Genomic DNA, 16,128 nt, shown 5'->3' on the forward strand with positions numbered 1-16,128 from the left:
CCCGAGATGGCTGAATTTCTCTGATAACTGGAACAATCTTTATTGATAAACAGAGTAAACTAATAGTTTTTAATGTCATTTTAAGTTTGCAAAGCAACATGGGACCCTTACAGATGAACGGCTAGTTAAAACAGCAATAATTTCAGATTTCAGCTTAACTCAATATCTACCTAATACTATGCTATTTCAAAGACTACTGAAGAGACCTTTAGAAATGTTCGTTATCAAGCCAACAGATATTATATATTAGAAAAAGCAAAGATCCTCTAACCTTGAGAAAGCAGAGTTAAGAAACGGACAGAATAATAAAGATGTAAAGCAGAGTGGTGCAGAATGGAAAAAATAGTCCAAACTGGAAAAGACAGAAAAGAAAGCAAAACACACAAAAAAGATTAGTAAAGGCACAAATAAAGCAGGTTTTTTTGTTTTTGTTTTTTTAAACTGAATGTAAAAAAAATTAGGTACCAATTGCAAAGAACTCAAAAGTCATGCAAAATTTCAAGTTTATCATTTTTCAGGTGAGACTCTCTCATTCTGTTTATTATGAAGATAGCACAGTTGCGTCAATGTTTAGCAAAACCAAGAGAAAATGTTAGTAATGACAGCTATTACAATGCATCATACACAGATAAGATTTTGTTGTGACCTCTATTTGACTGCTGCGCTAATAAATAAAACTTTAAGCAATTAAAAGCCACTGAGTCAATACAGCAATGGATTGTTTAATGGCCAAAGGGGTATGAGGACATTTGAAATGTTATTATGAATACAAATGGATAGTTAAAAAATTTAAAACATGCTCTTCTAAATAATTAACCACAGAGCTGCAAAAGGGTTTAATTTATTTTAGTAGTGACTGACTTCTTGAAAGAGGGAAATGTGAAAATTCCACTTTTAAAAACTCTGTCTTGATATTAAGGAAAAGGATAATTTGTGCATATAGTATTTCAGGTCCACAATGAAGTTAATCCTTGGATACTCAGGAATAAATTTATTCTTTTGACAAGCTGATTTCATGGTTCCTCGACAGCAAGGTGGCTGGTGTAGCAAATAAGTTTATTAAGAAAGCATTTATGCAGACATTATATCTATGGATGTAAACTGACAAAAAACAGTACATCTGTTCATGGCAGTTAATCTTGTTTTTTCTTGATAGCACAACCATGTCTTGGCATAGATTTTAAAAACTGGATTTAATTTAATTTTTTTATTTAATAGCACTTGAATTCAGAGTTTGTTTAGTATGTTTGAGGTTTCTACTTAAAAGCCAGACACATCCTTACCTTCTGTAAGCTGGCCCTATCTGATGGAGGGATCATTTCTGCAGTCAGAACTTGAGGAGGATCAATGCCCTTTGTTAACTTCTGATTAATTAAATGGAAAGCCAAGGCAAACTGTTCTTTTGAAAGCTTTCCACAGTCCTGTGTGTCACAGAGGCCCCTGTACACAAAAACACAGACACACAGAGTAACTGATTAGGTGCAACACCTCATTTCTACAAGTACAATATTGTTTAGGAGTGTGTGCGCAGGCAGTGGAAAATGATGACAGCAACTAGCACTTACATACTGTTTTACATCTTCAAATCACCTTACAAACAGCAATGAATCCTCAACACTGAGGAAAGTGCATATCGTTCTCCTCTCTTGCCCCTCTCCTCCACTCTCTCCGTCACCCCCCTTTATTTTGAACACATGTATAGGAGAACTTCTGGATCTCCCAAGGAGCAGACTGGGGTTTCAAACTGGATTACCCAGACATTAATGTCCTGGAATGGGCTTATCCAGGATGGGAGGTCCCATGGTTCTATACCTCTCTAGTACAGGGGGTCCACACATGCTCACTTCTCCTAGGTGTCCAATGTGAGATATCATGAAGGAATCCCTGATTTCTACTATATGGTGGCAGCAGTGAGGACCACATGCTCCAGATTCTGCAATGTTCATATTGTGTCCAAAGCCTTTCATTAGTAGCCCAAGTGGCGGAAGTGGCTGAGCATCAGTTAGGAGCACATGGCTGCTCATGCAGCCTCAATGGACTAAGACAGTTTTTTGGTTTTTATTTGGCACACTGCTCTTTGGACGTTGCTGCCCTTTGGACAAAAGGCTGAAGGATCCATACCATTAGAATTGATCCTATCTGCCTCTAGAGAACTCTTTTCTGCCCAGAGAAAGGGCAACAGAGGACATTTACCCAAATTGGGTTGCTAAAGGGTGTGTGTGCATTGTGCACTCAAGTGGCCTAAGGTCCCTGTCAAGCTGCTTAATAAGAGAGGTGGAGCAGGAGAGAGAGACTTTTTCCCTGTTTTATTCCGGTTTTGCTCTCTTCTTGACCAGTTGCAGGGTCACCAGCAAGCTGCAGCACCTCAGGAAGAAGAGCTGAGGAGAAAAAAGCTTGAGACACAAATGCAGCCCTGGGACACAGCTGAAATATTGAGTTATTGAACCAAGTCGATAGAAATCTGAAATAAAGTTTTGGAATTCTCCTCAGAAGAACTCTGCAACCGTGAGGTCTAGCTAAGCCTGCCTGTCACTGTAGCGACAGAACAAATCTGGAGAGAATTATAGCAGGCAGGACATTCCACGGATTCCGGTAATATGACTGGTCTGGTTCTGTCCAAGACACAAGTCAGCTGGAGACCCACTGTGATGGATACGTGGAACTTAGCCCTGAGAAATGAAGTGATTTTCAAAGATGCTAAGCACCTGAAGCCCCATTTCACTTCAGAGGATTTACCAGTACTCAAAAGCTGGAAAACCAGCCATAATTAACTTTCTCAAGGCCAAACAACTAACTCGTGACAGAGCCTGGTTAAGAAAGCAGCTCCTAGACCTATCCTCAAAGTACTAGATGATGCCTCAGATATGAGCTGAAACACATTATCTAGTTTACCTAGTACTTGCAAAAAGGCACTAGGTGAAGTGAAAGTCTTAAGTCTGAAGAGTTTAAATGTAAACAAATTAATGTAAATGTATGCATTACAAAAGTAAATATTGTAGGATATTCTATTTCCCAGTCTAACATTTAGTAGACAAGTCTCCATATCATAAAGATCAGTTTTGGCAAATTCAAAATTGATAAAAGAATTTTTTTCATACAATTCATAATTAAACTGTGAAACTTATTGCCATAGGAAGTCACTGAGGCCAAGAACTTGGCAAGATTCAAAATAGGAAAATGTATCCATGTTTATCTGAAAAATTTCCTTTCTTCAAGTTGTAACAGATCTGTGGACCTTATAAAGGGTACTTCAGCCTGTTTTCAAGTTGGGAACAGAACCAGACCTCTCCATCACTGGCAGCAGGGGAATGCCATGCCTCATCAAGTTCCCTCCAGTTGACAACAACTTCCACAGTGAGGCTAATTCAAATCTACTTTCCTAAATTACACAATGCATTAAATATAATTGGAGGAAAAAGCACCACAATTTCTCATACTGCTGAGCACAGTAAATTCCACCTAACAACCAACCCAAATCCTGGGATGCCAATTTCCATCTCTATTCTGAATGATGTTTGTCTCTAAGGTGGACCAGATCTGTGGATCTTATTACTTGAATAAAGGAAATTCAGGAAAGCACAAATAAGTTTTCCTATTCTTCTTCATGCTAAGGGCCACGGATCCATTACCATGGATTTTCACAGCAGTGTGCCTGCACGGTAAGAAGGGTAAATACAGATATCCAAAACAAAAGCAGATGATTAAATATCCTCTCCTAGATAAAGGCATGGAGAAAACTTCTGGCAAAACAAAGGAAGTGGCATTAGCTAAAATTAGATGAGCAGTTTGCAGAATTTGGTGAAATAATGGCTGTCTAACAGATCTCAATACAGGAGACAGGACTACTCTGCCCTGAGATTGTCAACTGCTCCTAAAGACTGGACTTGAATGCTGAACTATAGGAGAAACATTTCTTTAACTTACTTAGAGAATGAATGCTATGACATTGTGAGGACTACTCAATTAAAAGTACAGTTCTGGATCGTAAGTAAAGCTCCCAACTTCAGTTAAAAAGCCTCAGCCAACTGGAGTTAGAGTAGGCCTCCTAATAGCTACTAACGAGTAGAGATGTAAAATCACACCTCCTGCCAGGGTTCCATCTGAGTAGTGCTGTAAGGAGCATAATAAGGTTCCAAGGTAGTGGTCTCTGACCTTGCAGCGTTAGAGTAAGGATGATGCCCTAATGAAGTATTTAATGTTGGGATTTGTACAGAACTTCTCTTGAATATGATGAGATCATTATACTACAGAGACTTTGACCTTCCTTGAACACTCACAATGAAGGGGGAAATCAAAGCTATTTTTAAACTGGTTTAACATGATAGTTAAACTATGGACTTTGCACCAGCAAGTATAAGAAGTTCCATCTGTTGACTTTTCACTGGGGCTCACAAGAGCAATAATGACTTCATCTAAGTATTCATAGAATATCAGGGTTGGAAGGGACCTCAGGTGGTCATCTAGTCCAACCCCCTGCTCATTTTAAACATGTCTGGCCCTGGATGGAGGACCAGTCTGTGAGACAGAGACAGCCTCCTCAGCCAGAAAGGCAGAAACAGGAATGAGAGAGCAGCAGTGATATCTTTTGTATTATCCTGGGGCACAGCTGAAAAAGTGGGAAGACATATAGAGGGACCATGTCCACCTTTGCAAGAGGTCATTCACTACCTCATACCCCAGCTCCTGACACAGATGTGCCACAGGGCACTTTATTTACTTTTTTTAGATGCAAAGAGATCAATCACCAGCCCTCCAAACTGACTTACAACGAGTAAGATATTTCTGGATGCAGCAACCACACTGCTAATCCAACTTCTGCCATGTAAGTCTTGGTATTCATCTCCCTCAATGGGCTGTGCACATGGAGATAGGAAACTCTGCTCTACACAGGGCAGGAGAATTTCTTTGGGGTCTGGGATGATCGTGTTCTTCCCAGTTACTAAGAAAACCCTATTAAACACGTTCACTGTCATCACCAGAACAGGTCTGTCATCCATTGAAGGAACAGTGCCCCAAGACCTCAATGAAACATTGTTCCAGCTGGTGGGTACTGTGCTCTTTCTTTCTGGTACACATTTCCTGAACTGAATTGGAAGATCCCATTTAAAAAAAAAAAAAAAAAAAAATCTGATTCTTTGCATTCACCAGTTGAGGGAGCAGAGAATACACTACTTGAGCTAGAGTTCTGCCAACACACGAGATAGGGTGAGATATGGAGTGGATACCAGGTTTTACTGGGTAGGTATCATATGAACTTGATCACTGAAGCATAGCTGTGTTTAAGATGAGGATTCACAATAGGTTCCAAAAAAATTGGATTTTTGTTTCTGTGACAACTTGTTTTCCTCTTGTTTATGGCATCTTCATCTTCTGTTAACATTCTTCTGAAATAAGACCTTGTACATCATAGTCCTTCTCCTCAGCCCAGGCCTATGATGACTTTCCTGGTACCATGTCTGCCCTGAACCCAACATACTCCAGCAACCACATCATTGCATGCTCGCTTCAGCTTTCTCTCTGTACAGAAATCAGATTAAAAAAAAAAAAAATAGTCCAAGCGGCAACCAGTGAATTTCCTTCTCCACAAAAGCCAATATATTATTGCTACCACAATCCTGGAGAGGATCCCTGGGGGCATGTATAAAGATTACAGCTGTCAAGCAATTAAAAAAAATAATCATGATTAATCACATAATTAATCACACAAATAGAATACCATTTATTTAAATATTTTTGGATATTTTCGACATTTTCAAATATATTGATTTCAATTACCACGCAGAATATAAAGTGTACAGTGCTCACTTTATATTTTTTTATTACAAATATTTGCAATGTCAAAAACAAAAGAAATAGGGTTTTTCAATTCATCTAATACAAGTCCTGCAGTGCAATTTCTAGATCATGAAAGTTGAACTTACAAATGTAGAATGTATAAAAAAAACCTGCATTCAAAAATAAACAACAATGTAAAACTTTATAGCCTACAAATCCACTCAGTCCTACTGCTTGTTCAGCCAATCATGCAGACAAACAAGTCTGTTTACATTTGCAGAAGATAATGCTGCTCGCTTCTTGTTTACAATGTCACCTGAAAGTGAGAACAGGCATTCACATGGCACAGTTGTAGCTGGCATTACAAGATATTTACATGCCAGATGTGGCAAAGAGTCATATGTCCCTTCATTCTTCAACCACCATTCCAGAGGACATGCGCCCATGCTGATGACAGGTGCTGCTCGACAACAATCCAAAGCAGTGTGGACCAACCTATGTTCAATTTCATCATCTGAGTCAGATGGCATCAGCAGAAAGTTGATTTTTTTTTTTTGGTGGTTTGGGTTCTATAGTTTCCGCATCAGAGTGTTGCTCTTTTAAGACTTCTGAAAGCATGCTCCACACCTTGTCCCTCTCAGATTTTGGAAGGCACTTCAGATTCTTAAACAGTGGGTCGAGTGCTGTAGCTATATTTAGAAAATTCACATTGGTACCTTCTTTGCATTTTGTTAAATTTGCAGTGAAAGTGTTCTTAAAATGAACAACATGTGCTGAGACATCATCAGAGACTGCTATATCATGAAATATATGGCAGAATGCGGGTAAAACAGAACAGGAGACATACAATTCTCCCCCAAGGAGTTCGGTCACAAATCTAATTAACGCATTATTTTTTTAAACGAGCATCATCAGCATGGAAGCATGTCTTCTGGAATGGCTGCCGAAGCATGAAAAGGCATATGAATCTTTAGCGCATCTAGAACGTAAATATCTTGCAACGCCAGCTACAACAGTGCCGTGCAAACATCTGTTCTCACTTTCAGGTGACATTGTAAATAAGAAGTGGGCAGCATTACGTCCAGTAAATGTAAAACTTATTTCTCTTAGCAATAGGCTGAACAAGAAGTAGGACTGAGTTGACTTGTAAGCTCTAAAGTTTTACATTGTTTTATTTTTAAGTGCAGTTATGTAACAAACAAACAAAAAATCTACATTTCTAAGTTATACTACAGTACTTGTATAAGGTGAATGAAAAAAACTTGTTTATCATTTTTACAGTGCAAATATTTGTAATCAAATATAATATAAAGTGAGCACTGTACACTTTGTATTCTGTGTTGTAATTGAAAGCGATATATTTGAAAATGTAGAAAAACATGCAAAATATTCAATACATTTCAATTGGTTTTCTATTGTTTAACAGTGCAATTAAAACTGATTAATCATGGTTAATTTTTTTGAGTTAATTGCGTGAGTTAACTGAGATTAATCAACAGCCATAATAAAGATCAAATGGTAATCAAAGCAGGGAAACTAAAAATGCTGCCCGCCTGCAAAACTTAACAATTGCCCAAGGATGGATAAATGGGAATGCTTTAAAGACAGCCATCATTAGGAAAGATAGATGCATCAGAGGGTATCTGCTCTGCTTGTCCCTGATTCACTGAGGTTAGAAATAGGATGGAATGGTTTGCAATGCTCCAATATGAAGTACACCTCTACCCCGATATAACGCTGTCCTTGGGAGCCAAAAAATGTTACCGCATTATAAGTGAAACCGCATTATATTGAACTTGCTTTGATCCGCCGGAGTGCACAGCCCCGCCCCCCCGTAGCGCTGCTTTACCGCATTATATCCGAAATCGTGTTATATCGGGGTAGAAGTGTAGATGGAGAATTTCATTCAGGTTGTGGCTTTTCCATGGGTTGCTGAGATGGAGAATAGGACAAAGCTGTTCCTAAAATCCTTGCACAGTTCCATCAGGCACGCCTCTACACAATAACCAATTATCTCATTTGATCAAAACTATATGTAACGCTTTTGCTCCCAAAATGAAAGAGCCTAACACTAATCAGGGGTCTAATTCCAAACAGGGCTGGGAGACCTGCAGATAGCTCAGGGGCAATAGAGGACAGCTACAGACCCTGAACATGTTCTAGCTATCACTTGCAAAGAGATATTTTCTCCTGTTACAATTCACAGATCGCTCCAACTTGCCGTATGACATGTATTTCCTCCTATAATGTCTGCCAGGAGTCAATATTGCAAGCTGACTTTTACGATTACTCTGAACAGCCTCAGTTTTCCATAAAGTCTCCCATTGTATCATTAAAATAGCTAGGAACTTTGGGATCAGACATTCAGACAATAGCCCCATATTCCTGCATAAAACAGATTTGAAACCCACTTTTTTCCCTTTCCTATCCAGAGAAAAGCTGCTAGGCCATATGGTTTTTAGGTTGAGGGGGAACATACCTGCAACACTGTCCACCTGTGTTAGCACTGATTGTGAAAGAATGCTGAGGCACTGAAATATGAACGGTCATCTGGCACTCCTATGTGTCAGCCACCTGTAAGTTTTCATGACCAAACGAGGGGGCTGTGAATATACCTGCCTGGACTTGGCTGCCTTTGGTGGGCCTATGCAATGAAGAGGCCACTCTTCCGGTTCACACTCTCTCCGAGGTAGAAACACCTAGTCCCTAACCACCACAGAAGCGACTGAAGTGAGGTTTTCCATCTGGCATGCTGCCCTTCTGGCTTCAGTCCCTTCACAGAGATGGACTGCTTGCCCCGGAGCTAGTTCTTTTCCAATCCTACTTGCCTCCTTTCTTGCCAGGGGAAGGGCTAAAGTGACCCACACACCTGGCTTGGGCTGCATCATGCCTAGTTGAACTAGCCCTCCAATGCTGCCTGTTTCTTTTCCTGCCTGGGGAAGAATAGCTTAGAATACCCCACCCAGACTGGGCTGTGAGGAGAAAACTACGTTCTGACCACAGAGCTGGTCAAGCCCCCTAGCTAGACACTATTTGTGGAGGATGATGAAAGCAATAAACATAGACCCTTCCTTTTGCCTCTGGCTTTTCTCAGTGCTCGCTTGCTCTCTCTCCATCCCTCCCTGAAGCCTACAGGAGCACCACATTCTGCATACACCTCAGAAGGGGAAACAGAGCTGAGGAGACAATCTCCCCAAAAATCAAATGCAGCCTTGGGACATGGCTAGAAATCACAGACAAATAAATTATTGAACCAACTTGCTAGTCTAAAAATTTGAAATAAAGTTTGGAATTGCCCTCAGAAAATCTCTGCAGCAGAGAAGTTTGGTTCAGCCTGCCTGCCTGCCACTGTACAGGAATAGAAAACTGGAGAGAACTTTAGGAGATGGGGTATTCACTGCTGCCAGTGACAAGTGAGGTTTTGCCCCCAAGTTGCAAGCAGGTTAAAGTACCTATTGTAACAGTTCTGTGGACCATATCATGTAGAAGACAGGCTGGACATTTAACATGGATAGCAAAAATACCCAGAATTATCCTAATTATAACAGAACTGATAAAACCTAAGCAGAGAGGCCAAAGGACGAATGACCACATGAAGTGCACTAAGCCTCTCACCTCTAAATACAGTCCCTTGAGGTCAAAGTAGAAGCAAATACACTGCTGCTGTTCATACTGTACCTGTCCCATAGTTAAACAGAGGACTTCAGGCTGCAGAGATATCAATGTGGCACCTTTCATAAACAGTATGTGTGGCGAGAAAAAGATGTTCTATTTTTTTAAAAAGGTGATAGAGAAAAATTCTTACCAGATGTGCGCAAGTAAGTTAGAAGGCAGTCCTGTCTTTAAGAATATTTCTCTGGCTTCCACACCAGAGACAAAACCATCCATGTCTTTGTCAGTTTTCAGGAAAATCTCATCATATTTGATTTTGTCGGCAGGTGATACAACCCACTAAGAAAAAATACCGGTAAATCTCTTTGAAGACAAATGTATTTTTATCTCAAGGAACAACATAATTCTACTTCTAAATCTCTTCAAATGACGTCAGTCTTTCCAATAAATAATGGCAATTAGACAGCTTGGAAAGATCTACTCCCAGTTGCTTGCTTCTGTCATGATCAGAACAGGTAAGACTTTTTGTCTCAATGGCTGCTTTTTGGACATACCAAATAAATGAGCCCCGGGGTATATATTCCTGGCCTTTTCTCACTTCAGTTACTTACATCGGCTATCCAGTCCACTATCACTATCCCCTCACACCCCACAAACACCATTAATTTGTTGGAAAATTGCTTGCCTGATGATTACTGGATTTGTCTCTGTGCCAGATCAGACAGATGTTATCTGGTTGGGTCCTTGGGCTACTATTTTGTTGGGTTTTTTTAAAAAAACAGTTTTCTTAATATTTTGACCTCTGCATGAGGCTCACATGCTTTAAAATAAGCATTTTTTAACTGAAATTTAAAAATGTATACTAAGTTTTTCCTGAAGCCAAATTTATGTAGTAGACGACTTCTAAAAAGCACTTCCAGTAAACATCTTCACAGATGGTTAAATCCATTTTTTGCCTTTCCCAATCTGTTAGTGCCACCAGCCACCCCAACTTTATGAACATATTGACAGAAACAAAAACAAACAGCAAAGTAGTCTGTATGACCCGGCTCATCTGCATAACATTTCATTACAAGCAGTGACCAAAGAAAATACTTTAACACAAGCCAATTCTAGGACTATACCTGTGTTAGTGGTGCTTTGGCAGGTAAATTGCCAACAGGAGACGAGGACTGATGAGAATCTTTAGTGAATGTTGACGATGGGATCAACTGCACTGCTCCTGGAATACTGACAGTTTTTCTCTTGGGAGGTGGCACCAAAGCTGAAGGCAAGGACATTGGCACTGGTTCCTTTTCCAAAGCACAGTACACCAAGAACATGGCCTGAACATGAAAACAAGATGGGATGGTCACAGTATTAACCAGGGTTGCAATATTTATCCTCATTTTAAGAAGTGACCTACAGTACTTTTGAAGCCATCTAAAATTTAACAATCTTTTCAAAAGAACGAAGCAGCCTATAACTCAGAGGTGCCAGTTATCTAGCACATTCTGGGATACATTTTATAATAAGTTTCTCAAGGATCATTTGGTCTTCCCCTCTTGGTTTTTGCTTTTTATATTCCTATTCTGTCTTGCCAATTTCAGGGGATGGTCATAGCCCCAGTGTCACCTCACTGTTAGAGCAGCAACTCAGCAGTTAATTCCCTTTCCTCTGTTTTCTTCAGAAGTGATGAAAAGCAGCAACCGCCTACTTAAACTCAGTAACTACTTCACAAACCAGGAGAGGAAGGATAGCCTTGAGGTTAAAGCATTGGACTGGGTGAAAGATCTGGGTTCTGCTCCTGGCTCTGCCACAGGATCCATGTGAGGCCTTTGGACAAGTCACTTAATCTCTCTGTGCCTTTGTTTCCGATGTCTGAAATGGAGATAACCATGTATCCCTACCTCTCAGAGATAAATTCATTAACGTACAAAGCATTCATTCCACGGGAATGAGCACCATAGAAAAAGCCTATGAATAATCAAGTATAACCATCAGGCTCAATGTTTTTATTAGAAGTGTATTTAAACACAAGAGACCATCAAGGTAAATCTAGATTAAAAAGACATGAAATGCTTTCTGAACATTAGCCAAAGAGGCAGGGACCAGTTATGGTTTCTCCTGCCCCCTAACTGTACATGGATCCCATCCCAAGGGAGAGCAGCACACATCTCCTTCCAAAATATCAAGCCCCAAGCAGTCCTCCTTATTCTAGAAGAGAAATATTTGATAAATCCTAATTAGGTAGTATCCTTTGACAATCCTTTTTCTCTCTCCCCAAACCCCCTCAAACTGGAGTCTATCTTTCTGTTCTCTCTGGCTTGCCACATTAAACCTTAGCCTTTGAAGACTCCTTTGAAGTTCACTGCCATGTAAACAAATCCCACACTGCAGGAGTTTAACACCTTTTAGATTAGTTTCAGAAAGCCGGGTTTGCATATTAGGAAACAATTTCAGTAGTTAAATCCCAGGCCAAGAGCACAAATTCTGACAATGGAACAGAGCCGAAAGAGGCTCCACAGAGCCTGTGCTCCAAGTTAAATCTTTGTAGCTGGCAGATGTGGGCCAATCAGCATCCCTCCCACCACAAATGGGCAATGGGTGCCAGAGACTCCAATGGTGGGGAGATAGGGGGAGAGCTAGCTGGCTTCCTCAGCAAGTGTCTCCCTCCCTTGCTGCTGGGGAGGTCCCCCTTCGCTGCCAGCCCCTTCAACATCCCCCACTTGTTGAGGCAGGTGAGTGGCATTTGTTCATATTCACTAGTCCCTTCCAGTAATCATTCCACTTAATAGTTCTAACTTTGATTGTGGGATTATGCTTTAGGAAGGTTCAAATCTTAGAAAGGGTCACTTTTTTTCACAAAATTTTATAGACTATCTATTATGTTAATTATTTGCTCTGCTTGCCTAGTATGTTATATTCATTCCTCAACTTCATGAATCAACTGTTTTAGCACTCAGCTAAATGTCTGAAAATTACAGCACACACATATATAGACGTTATAAGTACAGCAAAGATGAGTACTCTACAGGTGAGTTATCACAGTGTACATGAAATTATGTCCACAACTACAGTTAATTGGAGATTTAAAGAGCTGATTTTTAGAAGAATTTGAAACAAGTGACAGCATAGGTGAAAACTGACAGAACAGTCACAAGTAAAATATTTTGTGGGTTCCTTCATCTGCCAGAAGGATATTCCTATTTCTACCCCCTTAAATCTGCCTAAATACCCATGTTTACATGTTACAGAGGCAGAGTTTCAGCCTCACCCTCAGAATGTTGATGCTTGTCAATAAGATGAAGAGAGAACGGTGTTTTCCCTATTGGCATTTTTATCCCAAGAAATATAAGTTTTCATTTTGAAGTCACTGCTAAAAACTCCCAATATTTGACTCTATGTTATTGAGTCAGTTTCTGGAAAACCAAATTAAAGACAAGCTCCTGGCATGTATACCTTCTAGTTTCCTTTATACAGTTCTGAAAGGTTTCAGAGTAGCAGCTGTGTTAGTCTGTATCCGCAAAAAGAACAGGAGTACTTGTGGCACCTTAGAGACTAACAAATTTCTCTAAGGTGCCACAAGTACTCCTGTTCTTTTTACAGTGCTGAAAGTTTACCTCCTTTTTCAAAAGGCTTACACAGAGGAATAAGTTTTAAAATACTGTATTAATAAATGCTTATATTTGAACCTTTGTACTATTAATACTATCCAATTCTCTAACTGAAAAACAAACATTTCCTCCACCCTGATTACATGGTTCTTTCCTCTCCACTTGACCTAAGTGCTGAACACACACCCTTGACTAGTTCAACATCAGTGCAAGACTACAACAGGTTTTATTTACTCTTCATCTTCGAATTAAAGTTAGAGTGAGCTTCTGTTTAATCTCCTTTTTATCCATGTAAATTCAACTTTTCAAGTACTGAAGTGAAACTAAAATTTTATGCAGAACCAAAAGATTGGCCCCAAAACAGGGGGAGATGACAAATGAGCAATATGAAGAGTCAGTGTTTTACGCTCGTTCTTTTAGATCAGTTTTTCCAGTTGTTGAATATGGTCACCGAATATCAATGCAGAATATGTTTTTGAATTTAAGAATGGTGTTGTTGATTGCATATCTACCTTGAGAGCACTCAGCCTCACCCCAAGTGCCAGTATTAGGATATTTGGTTGGACCTGTAAAACAATTTTTCAGTGTCTCTGTTCCTAAATGGAATCAATTCCTGTCCAGCATATATAGAGCCAATACAAGAATATGGGGAGGGTTAAAATAATTCTGTGCTTGCTATCACATTTCAAGATTGCTAGATCCTTCCCCACTGGCCTCCGAAGGAAAAGCTTTCTTTTTATTAATTTGAAATAGCAGCATTTAATATCATGCGCCATTAAAGCCTGGTCTAATGAAAAGATAGGAATTCACATATGTGTTAGAGTTACATACAAGCCTTAAAAAGATAAATCTGATAAGGATTTCTTGCTGTGACAAGTATGTGTATCCACTGGTGAAAGTTACAATACATAAAAAAACCCACCATACATAAAATTCTCTCTCCAAACAGAACTAGAGAAATCCTAGACAAGAAAAATGACCTGGAATGAGACTACAACACCTCCCACAAGAGAAGGAAGCAATTTATGTTCAAATGGTTTCTACCCAAAGAAGGGAAGCTTAGCTTAAACTCCAGCAGGGATGCAATGTCCTTTGAAAAGAACATTCAAAAGAGCCCTTTGAAATGGACCTACAACCTTGTATGCTCACATGATAACTAGAAAGAACTGTCCCGTGGTTTGTAGATTAAAAAAAATTATATTTTTAATTAATGGGTACGTGTACTAGATTTATGAATATGACCAAACATCTCAAATCCTTATAAAACCTTTAGGAGTTCACTCTCACAAGTGATTTCTATACAAAAAGAAAAGGACACTGACCTAGCAGGTGGGGGAGGCAGAAAAGCAAAAATAGTACAAGCAATGGAAACTGATGGGAATTTAGACTGCCACTGTGGCACGAGCTAGGATAACGAACAGAAATAAAGGAGAAGTGAATCAACAGATATGGAGTCTAAAAACCTAGCGCTTCCAATGTTTGGCTTTTGTTATTAGGTTTGCAGAATTATGTAACTAAATGAACCAGTGTACTTACAACTGCAAATTCATCTCGATCCAACATTCCATCATGGTCAATGTCACTTAGTTCCCAAACCTAAAGAGAACCAAAATATATAGGTGATTGGCTCCCAACCCCCATACATGCAGTGTCAAACAACAGAATCAAAGCTTCTATCTGGTTTCAGATTTTAAAAATACCCATCAATCCTCTCAAACAGGAGGGACCATAGGATATTGAAAGTTTCCCTCAGCACTAGTTTTCAGTCAGCAATGTGCATTTGGATTAATTTGTATAAGAAAGCTATTTTCTGAAGGTGTAGAGAAAGAGTAGGATAACATCACTCTCCCTCAAAGTAAATGTTAAAATATACATAATTAAGTGGTCCAATACATTAAAAGGGAGATTAATGTGGCAATTTTACAGAATAACTGCAAAGATATCCTTTGAAACAAAATATACATTTATCAGTTTGTTTTACTCCTCAGTAAGATAACTGTACCTTTTTAGAAGCAGGGAAAACAACTACATGTCACATGTAAAAAAAATTTGAAGTGTTTTACATATATACTATTAAATAAATAATCTTTAAAAATAGAAAGCTAACTGTAAAAATAAACTAATTAATTTTGTAAAGGAAAGTATGGTCATTTTACAATACCTCAGGAGTAAGGCTGCAAGTCTGTCAAGGAGGTCGCAGATTCCGTGACTTTTGCAGTGGCTGGTGCTGGCTCAGGGGCTCCCCGAGCTGGGCAGTCCGTGGGCCAGCAGCAGCAGTTTGGGAGCGTGGGAGAGGACTCAGAGCAGGGGGTTGGAGGTGTGGGGGGCGCTTACCTCAGGGTTGGGGGCTTCCTGGCTCCCACTGGCATGGCCCTTCAGCTCCTAGGCAGCGGAGGGGTCGTGGGGGGTGCTCCGCGCCGCACACTGCTGGTACCCACAGGCCCCGCCCCTGAAGCTCCCATTGGCTACCGTTCCTGGCCAATGGGAGCTGCGGCAGCCAGCGTTTGTGGCGGGAGCGGCACACTGGAGCCCCCGATCCCTCTGCCACCTAGGAGTTGCAGGGACGCAGAGGCGGGTAGGGAGCCCCAGCCAGCCCCGCCAACCCTCCCCCGGCCACCGCGGGGTCCCATTCCCGGGACGCGATGGACCCGGCCCACCCCCTCCCCCAAGCACCAGTGGGGTCTGGGCCTCCTCCCCCAGCACCCACAGCCCCCCCAGACCCCCTCCCCCCAAGCACTCACAGCCCCCCGCCCAAGTTTTAATCACAGGTATTTTTTGGAAAAGTCATGGACAGGTCATGATTTTAAGTTTACTGCCCGTGACTTTTACTAAAAATACCCATGACTAAAACGTAGCCTTACTCATTAGTTACATTTTTATTACTAAAGATATTAAATCTGTATACCCAGACATTTCTCTAATTAGTACAGTTATCTTTATTATTTATTATTCACAAATCAAGTCAGTAGCCCACTAATTTTAGTTAGAATTATATTCTTACTCTTCCTAGGACATCCACCGGCAGTTTGGAGTTTAGCAGTACAGGTTTCACCTTATCCCCTGACAACAATCCATTCACAGGATTCAGACTGTCAAAGATAGCATCATATTTGGCCTTTTCTTCCAGCTGAGAGAGCAGAAGATA

General features: G+C 40.3%; 1 protein-coding gene across 1 annotated transcript in view; it reads right to left on the minus strand.

Annotated features, from left to right (window-relative positions):
• EPS15 (epidermal growth factor receptor pathway substrate 15) overlaps nt 1-16,128 on the minus strand; it is a 103,792-nt gene that overhangs the window by 51,970 nt on the left and 35,694 nt on the right. Inside the window, 5 exon segments of the mRNA XM_065409191.1 lie at nt 1,284-1,440; nt 9,581-9,726; nt 10,512-10,712; nt 14,520-14,579; nt 15,985-16,110. Coding sequence (XP_065265263.1) covers nt 1,284-1,440; nt 9,581-9,726; nt 10,512-10,712; nt 14,520-14,579; nt 15,985-16,110 — 690 coding nt within the window.

The sequence above is a fragment of the Emys orbicularis genome, chromosome 8 (genome assembly GCF_028017835.1).
Source record: "Emys orbicularis isolate rEmyOrb1 chromosome 8, rEmyOrb1.hap1, whole genome shotgun sequence".
In the NCBI taxonomy this organism is placed as follows: domain Eukaryota; kingdom Metazoa; phylum Chordata; order Testudines; family Emydidae; genus Emys; species Emys orbicularis.